The following is a 13854-nucleotide window of genomic DNA, read 5'->3' on the forward strand; positions in this document are numbered from 1 at the left end:
GTAACAGTAGTAATCCTCAGTGGATAATTTCTTTATTTGTAATATGAAGATACTACCATTTGCTCTTAATGGATCTTATGGTAATGTAGTGAGAATTAAAAGAAGTAGTAAGTCAGTAGAAATAAAACTTCATAGTTTAATTGAAGCCTTTTAAAGATTAACTGGAGAAGTTCAGGGCTTCAAGTGAGATATTGGACTAATGACGCTTTAGTCTAAATTTAACACATTTAACAAAACCTTTTTGGTTACTTACTGAGCTCTGCACTACCTAGGTCAAGCCTCATGTGGCTATGAAAGGCAGAAGGCCACATTTATCCTGGAGATTTGTATCTGTATTGTGTGGGGAAAGGGATAGGGACATGAGCTATGCTCATACTTGTCCATGTTTCTCTTCTCTCTCAGGAGGGATTATTCAGAGTCAGCCATTTATATACAAAGTACTGCACATGGAAAGTATTACTGTTATTCTGTGGGGAAATAAGTTTCTAAGTGCAGCAATCTGAAATTAATAACTTTCTTTGTGGAAACTCTCTTGACAACATCTCGAGATGAAGCCAAAGAGCACAATTTTTATGGTCTTGGATTATCTTCTCTGTCTGCTTGGCTTGTACCAGGCATGGATCTGTAAGCCAGAAATTCAGTTTTCCCCCTTCATTGTACAATTTGCCTGCCAGCTGGAGGCCTAATATAGCAGTGACTCAATTTCTCAATTCTCCAATGTATCCACCCATCGAATCAAGGCAAATAATCTCAATTTACTTATTAGAGGCTTTGGGGAACTCAAAAAAAAAAGACCAAAATCTTTACCGTGACTATAGAACATTTTGGTTGAGGACATAGGAAAAGGAGATTGGAATTTGGAGATCAATTTTCTTTTACTTTTAATGGAAAATATTTCAGTGATAAGGCCTGTTATTTATATTATGATAAATATTTGTGTCCACATGCAGTGAGTATACAGATATTGAGGGAGAAGGTAATTTAGGAAATAGGAGGGTGGCAACATCTTTTTCACAAAAGCCACAGCACTGCAGACACGCATGAAGGCTGCAGTTGTTGATATAATAGTCATATGTGACAGGTCAACAAATTCTTTTTTTTTTTTTTTAAGAGATTGCATCTCACTATGTTGCCCAGGTTGGTCTCAAACTCCTGGGTTCAAGTGACCCACAAGTCCCAGCCTCTCAAAGTGCTGGGATTACAGCTGTGAGCCATTGTGCCCAGCCGACAAATTCTTTTTTATTCTTTCTTATACGTCAATTTAGACAATCTGAACAAAGAAGTCTGGATTTCTACTTTCCACTGCTGAGATTTTTTTAAGATTTCAAATTAGATTTTTGCACCCTTTATACAAGATTACATGGCAGGACATTATGTTTGATTCACGGTACCTGATGACATTTAAAGGTTGTTTTTCTGGATTGAAGACAACAACCGAGGGACAGAGTAAGGAGCCTCTAAATAGACTTCAGAGCTTGGAATGTTGCTGGATTTGTTCACTCTCCCAGCATGTTAATATGGGAGACTAATACTTGGAAATAGTGACAGATATGGAGGAGTTTGGATACTGAGAGAGAACTCAAAGTGAAGATGGTACACATCTAGAGTTTTTATTGATTATAATTTTCTCATATATGCAGAAACCTCACAGTGTGTTCGAAAACACAACCCTCTTTTAAAATACATAGTTAACTAAACTTCAAAATTAGAAGCTAAGACAATAATCATATTAATACAACCTCAACACTGCCAACTTGGAAAGACAATGAAGAAGAAATGGGAATTGCAACAAGCTTCAGAGATGGATGATTTTTTTTCCTCTGAAGGGCGTATGGGTAGAAGCAATTGCAGATGGCTGGGTGTGAAAGAAACAGACCTTGCAAGCCTGCTATATAGCTATACTGTGCTAGATGCGATTGGGAAGTAATAAGATTTGAAAGACAAATAATCTTGTCTTCACAGAGCTTATAATCTAGTTGCGCAAGACTGGTAAAGAAAGTTGGCTTAATGGAGTTGCATTCCAGCTTCACCCCTTAGTGTCATTGGGTGAGATAGTTAACTTCTTTGCTCTGTGTCATTGGGTAAGATATTTAACTTTTTTGGGCGTAACTTCCTCATCCGTGAAACGCTGATAATTGTATATCCTACTTGGCAGCAACGGCAGCCTCTTTTCTGTTCTTCCGCAAGGCAATCTCTCTTTGGACCCACCTTTGCACCCTGTGGCCGGGAAAGCTTTTAGCATGGCCAACCCCTTCAAGTGTTGACTTCCACGTCACCTGCTCAGGGAGCTTTTTCAGAAAATACTGTTTCTGTATTCTCAGATGAGACTGTTAAAATACTAACGGACTGTATAAACACGAGGGTGCTATTATAATCATCCATCCTAAGTAGGATTTGAGATCCAAGGAGTTCTCAAGGATTTAGGGTTAGCAAACTTCTCATGGAAAATGTCAGATAGCAAGTATTCTAGGGTTTGCAGGCCGTATTAAACAAATGCGTGCTGCTGTGTTCCAATAAAACTTTATTTATGGACACCGAAACTTGAATTTCATATACTTTTCACAGTCACGGTGACAGACCAGATTTGGGCCCCTCCCTGTTGCTGGCTGGCCCCTGGTTTATGAGTACGGCAGATAAAAGAAGGGAGTGACTAAGAACCACGATTCTGCGGCCAGACACCAGGGATCGGGTCACTGCTGTGAAGACTGTCAACCTCTCTGGTGGCCAACACCTAGAGAATGGGGCTGTGGTCCCTGCGTCGGGGCGGTCGTGTTGAAACTGGATAAGGGCACGTCGGTGAAGCCCAGGGCTTGGCACGAGCTGTCATCAGCAGCGTCGCCCTCTCTTTGGGCTGCCCTGTTAGCAGCTAGTTTTCGGTGGAATCGAACACAACACTTGAGCCTCGTACGCTCACGTCGTCGGAGGCACCGCGGGGCCGCGGCGCAGGGCTGGGCCGGCCGGGCAGGGCGGCGCGAGGCGGGGGCGGGGCGGCGGCGCAGCGTCGCCGTCGTCGTCCCCGCCTCTTCCCAGGGGCAGCGTCGGAGTCTCGGAGGCGGCGGCGCTGACGGCCTGAGGAGAGCGTCTCGCTCGGGAGCGGCGGCGGCCATCGAGACCCACCCAAAGGCGCGACCCCACCCCGGCCTCCCAGCGCTCCCAGGCCTCAGCGGCCGCGCGCCTTCGACTAGCTCGCTCTCTCGCTCTCCTTCCCGGCTGCCCGCTGCGCCATGGCGTTGGCGTTGGCGGCGCTGGCGGCGGTCGAGCCGGCCTGCGGCAGCAGGTACCAGCAGGTAAGCGGCGCCCGACTCCCGCCCCGCGTCCCGGACTCCGGCCCCCGGGCTCTGCCCTCTCCGCTGGCCGCCTCAGGCCTCGGTGGCCCGCCCGCGGCCAACTCGGCGCCGGGGCTTGTCAGGCCGCGTTGGGCCTGGACGGGCGGGCCGGGCCCCGGGCTCGGATTCGCGGCCGCCGCGGGCCCGGCCTGCCCCTGCGCGACCCCGGGTGGGACTCGGGCGGCGGAAAGCCTTCCTCTCGGCCTGCTTTCCCGCATTTCCCAGGGCGGGCGGGTCCCTGAGTCAGAACCTGCGACCTAAAGGCGGCATCGATCTGAGGCATTCGATTTTCATGTTTCCACCTTTGGTTTGATGTCATTGGAAAAAAAGAAAAAAAAAAAAAGGCATAAAACGGAAACTGGGTGGAGAGAAAAGATTAAAATCTCTGCTGCTGCCGATAGCTCCCCACAGCGCGATGCTATTGCTCAGGGTTTCGGAACCTAGTTTGTCGAAACCCATCCCCCTCGCCTCCGCTTTAAGACAAAAGTCAAAATACGAAGCGAGAGACAAGCCCGCAGTTTGCAGTAGATTTTGGAAGAGGCGACGTTTGGCTGTGGCGATGCCCCGAAAGGGAGAGCGACGGTGAAGTCTGCAGGGCGTGTGCCGGGTGTATTTTAAATGCTTGGAAATGACGTTTTAAGAGATTCGATGGCATCGCTGGGGAGGAAATGTATAGGGAATAATTGGATCATTTTCTCGGGTCTGATTTATAAATTGAGGCCCCCAGGGAAAAGAGCTGCTTGTTTCACTCCCCGTCTGTAGCTTAGTTCCCCCAGGAAATTTAGAGACCTTCTGCATGGCTTTTAGAAGTCTTATTAATGTAACAAACATCGTAATTGTGGGAATTGAGCCAGATGGTAAACGGATGTTGATTGGAACCGCAAATAACGGCCTGTGTTTGTCATGTTTCAAATGCTTTCGGTGCATACAAATGTCAATCCTGGTCTTATGAAATAAAATGCTCTATCTTAGACTATCTACTATTTTGTATTTTAGAAATAAGGAAAGCCAGTACGATTAAAACGTAGATTAACCCTGGTGCAGCCGGGTTTGTTTTGCTATCATCAACCATGTGTTGCAATCCGCCCCCGCTCAGGCTTGGACTCCCAAAATGACTAGTTAAGAATTTCGCTTCTTGGTTTCATAAACACATCCCAAATTGTGGCAATGCAGTTAATCTTTAGGTCTCTTCAGAGCACATGGATCTAGCACATGCTTTTTTTGTATGACCTTGGGCAGCCTGTGGGTTCCTTACTGCTTTAATAAAATGGGAATAACAGATGTCACTTAACTGTCACCACAGTGTTTGCAAACCTCCCGTGTTTGCATATCACCCCTACTGTATGCTGAGATCTGATTTCATCCTTTTCATCCTGACTTGGATAAGGCTAACAAGCAAAAGAGCTGTGGTTTTTCTTTGTACTGCCATCTTCTTGAGCTATTAGGTAATGCTGATATACAGCTAGAATACAGAAAATTTGCAGGAGTATCAAAATCATGTAGTCCTTATTGTGGCATTTAATATTTTTAAATTATTAGAATTGAAGTGTCAAAAAACGAAAAAAATCTTCTGAGAAAAATTGTAAAAGATGAAAGCCAAAAAACTGTAAAACCCTCCCTAAACAAAAACCAAGTAGATCACCAAAGGTAATATTTTAGTGTACATTCTCGTAAGTTTATAGCTATGTAAATATACATAGTTGTAGATCAGTATACATGTCTATAGATAAGGAATGAAGGAAAGCTAATATTGATTTTTTTATGCAACAGTCATAGTACTAAGTAATTTACATCCATTTTTTCATTTAATCCATACAAAACCCTTATGAACTAGGGTTTGTTCTCATTGTCAAAGACTCAAAGTGGCTCAGTAACTTGCTCAAGGTCACAAGCTGCTAAGTAGTGATTACAAGGATATACACACACTCACCTACTTAAAACACAGGCTCACAGTCCAAATATAGGTGTATGCATTAGCAGTTATATACACAGGGGTATGTATTCTCTTATGTACCCACATATGCATATACAGACATATCTTGGTACATGCATGTGTAGTTTCATGAGCCCCTGATCATACTGGCACATACTTTTGCGGATGTCCCTGTGTATCTTGTTCTCAGGCGTGTGCATTTATACATTTGCATATGTGTGTATTATGCACATGTATATACAAAAGCACACTAGATAAATAATGAAATGGGTTCATATTTCTGTTTTTTAATGTACTTTACACAGTGTTAATGTCTTCTATATAAAATATTTTTAATGTCTACATGGCATATAATTGTATGGCTTAATTTAAGTAACCTAACTTTGGTCACTAAGAATGTTTATAATTTTTTTTCATTCACTGAAATTTATTTTACATACGTCTTCAACCGTTTCCTTAGTATAAATAACTAGACATGGAAATGCCTGGTCAGAGAATATACATATTTAAAAGGCTGTTGAATTATAGAATGATGGTGAATTGTCCAGGCAACTTGATAGGAGCATGATACTCTGGTTGTCACACAGGGTTGTTCGGACTTCTATTTGATCTAGTTAATCAAATTGAGCTAGTTTTCTCACTGAGTAAATGTAATGGAAAACTGTATGATTCATTCATAAATGCAAACAGTTTTGTCTCTATGGTCTTTTTATTGGTAGTGCAATATGTGGATAACTTGAATTTAGCATAGTAGCAAACTATGCAGAAAGGCTAGGCTCAGCTAGGTGAAGTGGCTCACACCTATAATCCCAGCATTTTGGGAGGCCAAGGCAGGCTGATCACCTGAGGTCAGGAATTTGAGACCAGCCTGGCCAACATGGCAAAACCTCATCTCTACTAAAAATACAAAAATTAGCTGGGCGTGGTAGCAGTCGCCTGTAATCCCAGCTACTCGGGAGGCTGAGGCAGGAGAATTGCTTGAACTCAGGAGGCGGTGGTTGCAGTGAGCTGAGATTGTGCCACTGCACTCTGGCCTAGGCGACAGAGCGGGACTCCATCTCAAAAAATAAAAAAAAAATTAGGGGGGCCTGGTGGCACGCACCTGTAATCCCAGCTACATGGGAGGCTGAGGCAGGAAAATCACTTGAACCCAGGAGACAGAGGTTGCAGTGAGCCAAGATTGCACAGCTGTACTCCAACTTGGGTGATGCCGTCTCCAAGAAAAAAAGAAATGGCTAGGCTCATAGGTTCCCTGTGGCATTATTTTTTTTCCTTTTTGCATTTTGAAACTGAAACTGTCTCAGACAGTGGAAGCACTATTTTAGAAAGACCTAGGTAGACCCAACAGTGCTGAGAAACCTGTTGTGTGTTTTTCTCCCTCCAAGGACATTTACTCCTGTTCATTCATTCCAAACCCTCTTTGCCTCACTGCAGTAGATCTGTGCATGAATTTTGCCAATTCATTCCAAGTATTTTGAGATACTTGGATTTGAATTCAATGTAAGTGGGTGATGATGACACTGTCATGTTGATTCAAACAGATTACAGAATGTTTGGTTCTGGACTTGTTTCATTACCTGCTAAAGAAGTTGCCCATTTGTGAGCATCACCAATACTCTGTATTATAGTTTGATGACATTATAGAGCAGCTTTTAGAATGGTACATTTTTTATTACATTCTCTCAGGATTATGGAGGAATATTTTGATGAGTGTAAGAATTTCATCTCTGATGGGTCAAACTATATTCATGTTAAATTATTAGATGAAGTAATGACCATAGAGGAAGGAATGATTAGTGCTCATGTGGCTTTTTTAGTTTTCAGTTTCAAAAGAAGTTATAATTATATCACAGAATGCCTCTTAGAAGAATGTTATGTCAAAGTTTCTTAGGTTATATGCTGTATTTGTGGCCTACATGGTCAGTGATCAAAGAAAATTGATAAAAATATTAGGAAGATGGGTAAATTACTCCTTTGAAAAAAAAATTTTTTTTTTTTGATGATTTTTACTCTTGTTACCCAGGCTGGAGTGCAATGGCACAATCTCGGCTCTCCATAACCTCCTCCTCCTGCGTTCAAGCAATTCTCTTGCCTCAGCCTCCCGAGTAGCTGGGATTATAGGCACCTGTGACCATGCCCAGCTAATTTTATATTTTTAGTAGAAACCGGGTTTCACCATGTTGGTCAGGCTGGTCTCAAACTCTCAACCTCAGGTGAGCTGCCCTCCTCAGCCTCCCAAAGTGTTGGGATTACAAGCGTGAGCCACTGTGCCCGACTAAAAACTCTTAATTGTAGTAAAATACACATGAAATTTACCACATTAACCATTTTTAAGTATATAGTTCAGTGGCATTAAGTACATTCATATTGTTGTGGAACCAATCTATCACCAGAACTTTTTTACCTTGTAAAACTGAAACTCCATATTTATTAAACAATAACTCTCCATTCCCCGCCCCTGCCACCCCCAGCCCCTGGAAACCACCATTCTATTTTTTATGAATTTGACTGCTTTAGATACCTCTCGTAAGTGGAATTAGACAGTATTTGTACTTTTGTGACTGGTGTATATCACTTAGCATAACATCTTCAGAGTTATCCGTGTTGTAGCATGTGTCAGAATGTCCTGCCTCTTTAAGGCTCAATAATAGTCCATTTTATATATGTAGCACATTTTGTTTATGCATTCATTTATTGATGGATGCTTGGTTTGCTTCCACCTTTTGGCCATTATAAGTAATACTTCTGTACAAAATGAATCTACAAATGTCTTTCAAGTCCCACTTTCACTTCTTTTAGATATACCCAGAAATGGAATTGCTGGGTCATAGACTAATTCTATTTTTAAGTTTTCAAGGAACTCTTAAACTGTTTTCCATAGCAGCTGCACCATTTTATATTCCCACCAATAGCGCGTAAGGATTCTAATTTCCTGATGTCCTCAACATATTTGTTGTGTTCTTTTTTTTTTTTTTGATTGTAGCCATCTAATGGGTGTAAAGTGGTATCTCACTGCAGTATTGATCCGTATTTCCCTAATAATTAGTGATGTTGAGCATCTTTTCATGTGCTTATTGGCCATTGATATTTTCTTTAGAGAAAATGTGTATTCAAGTTCTTTGCTCGTTTTTGAGTTGAATTTTTGTTTTGTCGTTGAGTTGTAGGTGTAGAGTCATTTCTTCATGACAATTTGAAGTTATATGCAGTCAAACTACTGGTAGTATCAGCTTAGAACAAAATTCCCTGAACAGCTCAACTGGGCCTTGGTTTCTGCCAAAACCGGGAAGCGCTGCCGTGTTTTCAGGACACAGATAGTATGATTAAGCCAAATAAATCTTGACTAACAAGTGGTCACCCGTGGGATCAGGTAAGAAAACAAAAATAGATTAACAGGAATCTATCATTGCTACAAAAAACAAAGCATGAGGCTTGCCAACGGTGAGCCACATCGATACAAAGGACAGTTAGTTATAGATCCACAGCCCGACATTGACAAATCCTGTTCCAACTCCTCACAGATTACGAGAGCGCTCTCATGATATATTCCTCATGTGATATCTTCTTAAAATATTATACCATTTGTTTTTCTTTTAGACATATACATAGAAATATTTATCAATATATGACTTCTAGGATTTGCTTCAAAATAATGTGGTGAATATAAATGGAATAATACTGGCCATTCATTCACAATTGCTGAAACTGGGCGATGGTGCATTAAGGTTTCTTATACTACTCTATTATTGTATGTGTTTGAAATTTCCGTAGTAAAAGGTTGAAAATGTAAATATTGTGAAGAAATGACTCTACACCTACAACTCAATGACAAAACAAAAAAATTATATTTCATTATTTTATGTTATAAAATAAATCGTACCATGAAAATAACTTCGTATTTTTATTAAGAAAGAAAAAAAAGGCTTGAAGAGATTCAAGTGACATATTCAGATTTTTTTTTTAGTGCTTTAAAATAATTATTTTTTAAAAATACGTTCTTGTATTATCTGAAGAAGTACAACAGCTTACAAGAGTAATATTCTTAACAATAACGGACAATTTAGATAAAGCAACTTTAACACTTTAACGTTCTGTTCGTACTGAAATTGGCTTGATGGTTTATCTTTTTTTCAAGTCATTGTTGTTGACAATAAGCTTGGCAACTGGCAAACGTCAAGTATGAAATTTTTTGGGCTTTACATACTTACCAGTGGTAATTGCTTCTAGTGGTTGGCTAGGTGGGGGTATGAGTCAGAGTAGGCTCTGGGTATCCACAGGTTCCAACCAACTGTGGATTGAAAATAGGGAAAAATAAATACAATAATAAATAATAATACAAGTAAAATATACAGTATAACAGTTATTTTACATAGCATTTACATTGTATTACGTGTTATAAGTGAAGAAGATTTAAAGTACACGAGGTGTGTTTTGTGTAAATACTATACCATTTTATGTCAGAGGCTTGTGCATCATCAGATTTTGGTATCTGTGGGGAGTTGGGGAAACAGTTTCCCTCAAATACCGAGGTATGACTGTATGGTAATGTCTTGTTAATTTCACCAAGTGTGATAGTAAAGCATATGTAACCTGATAACACTTAGCACATCCTGCTGTTACAAAAGACTTACTCATTATTTTTCTGAATAACGTAATTTATATTAAAAGTCATAAATAGTAGATTTACTGATCAAGTTTAAGAGCATTCCTAGTGAAATATTTTCTTATTGATTAATGCAGTTCCCTTCATATGTATGTTTCTCTTTTTTTTTTTTTTTTTTTTTTATTGAGACGGAGTCTTAGTCTGTTGCGCAGGCTGGGGTGCATTGGTGCGATCTCGGCATACTGCAACCTCTGCCTCCTGAGGTTCAAGTGATTCTCCTGCCTTAGCCTCCCAAGTAGCTGGGATTACAGGTACCCGCCACCATGCCTAGCTAATTTTTGTATTTTTAGTAGAGTTGGGGTTTCACCGTGTTGGCCAGGCTAGTCTCGAACTCCTGGCCTTCAGTGATTCACCCTCCTCTGCCTCCCAAAGTCCTGGGATATAAGCCACCTTGCCCAGCCTGTATGTATAATATATTTCTTATCCCCGCCCCCCAGCAATTTAGCATAATCTCTGACAGTTTTTCTGTTTTCGTCTTCTAAATTAGTTTATCTCAGCAATATCAATTAGTAGTTACCATAATCAGAGACTGGACAGTTTATGAGTAGAGATATAAAGGTTTAGGGAATAGTGCCTGTTTAGTAATGGTTTCATTTTCTTTATAATTCAATGCTTAAATGTGGTATTTAAAATTAAACATTTTGTATTATACAGTAATTCATTCTTAATATGCTAGATGCAAACAGTAACTTTCTAAAGGAAAACTTGTTTTCCCTCTCCCTCCTATCTTCTTCCCAGAGCTGTAAACTGCTCCTCAAGTTTGGTGTGCATTCTTCAGGCTTTTTTTTTTTGAGACAAGGTCTCACTCTGTCACCCAGGCTAGAGCGCAATGGTGCAATCTCGGCTTACTGCAACCCTCCATCTTCAGGCTTTCTTCTTAACCTTTCCTTGGCTTTAAATTTTTTTTTTTTTAAATAAATTAATACTTTTAAATAGACTTTACTTTTTGGAACTTCTTTCCCCCCTAAGATGGGTTCCTGCTATGTTGCTATCCAAGCTGGCCTCAAACTTCCTGACTCAAGCAGTCCTTCCACCCCAGTCTCTTGAGTAGCTGGGACCAATAGGCATGTACCACCACACCCAGCTGGAACGTTTTTAACTTTTCAGAAATATTGAGAAGACAGTAGAGAGTTTCTATATGTACTATGCCCAATTTCCCCTATTGGCATCTTGTATCAGTATGGTACGTTTTTCACCATTAATGAACTAATATTAGTACATTTTTATTAACTAAAGTCTGTACTTTTCAGATTTTCTGAGTTTGTACCTAATGTACTTTTCCTGTTCCAGGATCCCATCCAGAATCCAGAATGATATAATGTAGTAACGTTACGTTTAGTCATCCTGTTTCCTTAGGCTCCTCTTGGCTGTGAGTTTCTTAAATTTTCCTTGTTTTTGATGAGCTTGACAGTTTTAAGGAGTACTGGTCAGGTATTTGTAGAATGTCCCTCAATTGGGGTTTGTTTGATGTTGTTCTCATGATTAGACTGGGGTTGTGGATTTGGGGGAAGACCACAGGTAAAGTGCTGTTCTCATCACATATCAAGAACGCATACTGTAAACATGACTTATCACTGTTGACAATGACCTTGATCACCTGGCTGAGGTAGTGTTTGTCAGGTTTCTCTTCTGTAAAAATGCTTTTTACTCCCTTTTCCATACTTACTCTTGGAAAGGAAATCACTGTGCACAGTCTACACGTAATGAGTGGGGAATTACGTAACACCTCACTGAGGGCAAAGTATTGACATGAATTATTTGGAATTTTCCTGCATGGGACATTTGTCTCTTCTCTGATCATTTGTTTAGTATTTATATCTGTATAGACTAATAAATATTTTATTCTTCCAATTATAATCCAATAACTGCTTTATTTTATTGCTTATATTGCATACCTCTGTCATTGTAGATTTTTTTTTAACCACTTCCTTACTTTTTGGCACTAGGCTTGTCTTACATATTTCCTGCACTACCCTAGAATCAGGCATTTCTCCAAGGAGCCTAGCTTCCTTTTATTGAAAAATAATACAACAAACCAAGATATGTGCCCCTTGCTGCTGGGGTGTCATTGCTTTTAGGCCTTCTAAGCTGACAGAGCAAGGAACGATTTGTCTGTATATTAACCTGTGGGTAAACACATCCATAAATATTTCTGTATGTACCATCTATCTGTCTATATTAAGCTAACCATAGGTTCATACTAGTATCTCCACCTCTAATTCATTACCATATGGATCACTGTAGCCTACTCCCCTTATCTATAAACTCTCACTCCAACATTGTGAAACCTGGCACACTTCTATCATCCATTAACCTAATTCTTCAGTTCTAATATACATGTATAAGTTGTATCACAATTGTTAATCTGCACCCCTATAGGAAATAGTATTATTTCCACTAGAGGACAAAGCATATGTACAGTTCCTTTTGCCTTTAATCTTTCAAACTCTACTTATTTGCAAAAGTTACTTAGGTCAGCACCTTTACCTCCACCCACTTGAGTGAGATTGTTTCATACATTTATAATACAATTATATTGTTTTGTCACATTTTGCATACCATCCTGGGATCCTCCAGCCACCTAAGTGGATTTCTAAAATTTGTATACCTTAAGAGTCTTTCTTTGTGCTATGAAGTTCTATAAATTTTCACAAATGCATACTGTCTTATTTTTTCTTTTAAACAACACTTTTTTTTTTTTTTTTTTGGGAAATGGAGTCTCTGTTGCCAGGCTGGAGTGCAATGGCTCAATCTTGGTTTACTGCAACCTCTGCCTCCCGGGTTCAAGCTATTCTCCTGCCTCAGCCTCCCGAGTAGCTGGGACTACAGATGCATGCCACCACACCCAGCTTTTTTTTTTTTTTTTTTTTTTTTTAGTAGAGACAGGGTTTCACCATGTTGGCCAGGATGGTCTAGAGCTCTTGACTTCGTGATCTGCCCACCTTGGCCTCCCAAAGTGCTGGGATTACAGATGTAAGCCACCTCACCCAGCCCTTAACACATTTTAAGAAAAATGATAGAACTGATTTTTCTTAATTTTCCCAATGTTCTGTTAATGATCATGTTTGCTTTCTTTTTAAAGCACCTTTAACACCTTTAAAGAAAATTTTATTTAGAAATAATTTTAGAGAATAATTTAGAAATAACTTAGAGAAGGTTGCAAGAATAGTATAACATAACACCCATATATCTATTACCAAATCCATCTTAGACTCATTGTTAAATTTTAATTAACAATGAATACAATACTGTAAAAACTGAAAGCACTACCTTTTAAAAAGATAAAGCCCAAGTCCCTTTGACCATCACAGTCCTTTCTCTATAGAATTCAGTGTTTATTTAGCTATTTGTTATCAAATTATTACTTTTTTTTTTTTTTTTTTTTTGAGATGGAGTTTTGCTCTTGTTACCCAGGCTGGAGTGCAATGGCGCGATCTCGGCTCACCGCAACCTCCGCCTCCTGGGTTCAGGCAATTCTCCTGCCTCAGCCTCCTGAGTAGCTGGGATTACAGGCATGCGCCACCATGCCCAGCTAATTTTTTGTATTTTTAGTAGAGACGTGGTTTCACCATGTTGACCAGGTTGGTCTCGATCTCTCGACCTCGTGATCCACCCACCTGGGCCTCCCAAAGTGCTGGGATTACAGGCTTGAGCCACCGCACCCGGCCCTTTTTTTTTTTTTTTTTTTTGAGACAGAGTCTTGCTCTGTCACCCAGGCTGGAGTCCAGTGGTACAATCTCAGCTCACTGAAATCTCTGCCTCCCAGGTTGAAATGATTCTCCTGCCTCAGCCTCCCAAGTAGCTGGGATTACAGGCACCCGCCACCATGCCTGGCTAATTTTTGTATTTTTAGTAGAGACAGGGTTTCACCATGTTGGTCAGGCTGGTCTTCAACTCCTGACCTAAGGTGATCCGCCTGCTTTGGCCTCCCAAAG

The 13854-nt window shown here is 40.4% G+C and overlaps 1 protein-coding gene across 2 annotated transcripts in view; it reads left to right on the plus strand.

Annotated features, from left to right (window-relative positions):
* The first annotated feature begins 3133 nt into the window (after window positions 1-3133).
* Window positions 3134-13854, plus strand: part of NDFIP1 (Nedd4 family interacting protein 1) — a 46060-nt gene continuing 35339 nt past the window's right edge. For both annotated transcript variants that reach the window (XM_039479783.2, XM_074381062.1), the window contains exon 1: window positions 3134-3287. In XM_039479783.2, coding sequence (XP_039335717.1) covers window positions 3225-3287 — 63 coding nt within the window. In that variant the 5' untranslated portion in view covers window positions 3134-3224. The remainder of the gene's footprint in view (window positions 3288-13854) is intronic.

The sequence above is a fragment of the Saimiri boliviensis genome, chromosome 1 (genome assembly GCF_048565385.1).
Source record: "Saimiri boliviensis isolate mSaiBol1 chromosome 1, mSaiBol1.pri, whole genome shotgun sequence".
Lineage (NCBI taxonomy): Eukaryota > Metazoa > Chordata > Mammalia > Primates > Cebidae > Saimiri > Saimiri boliviensis.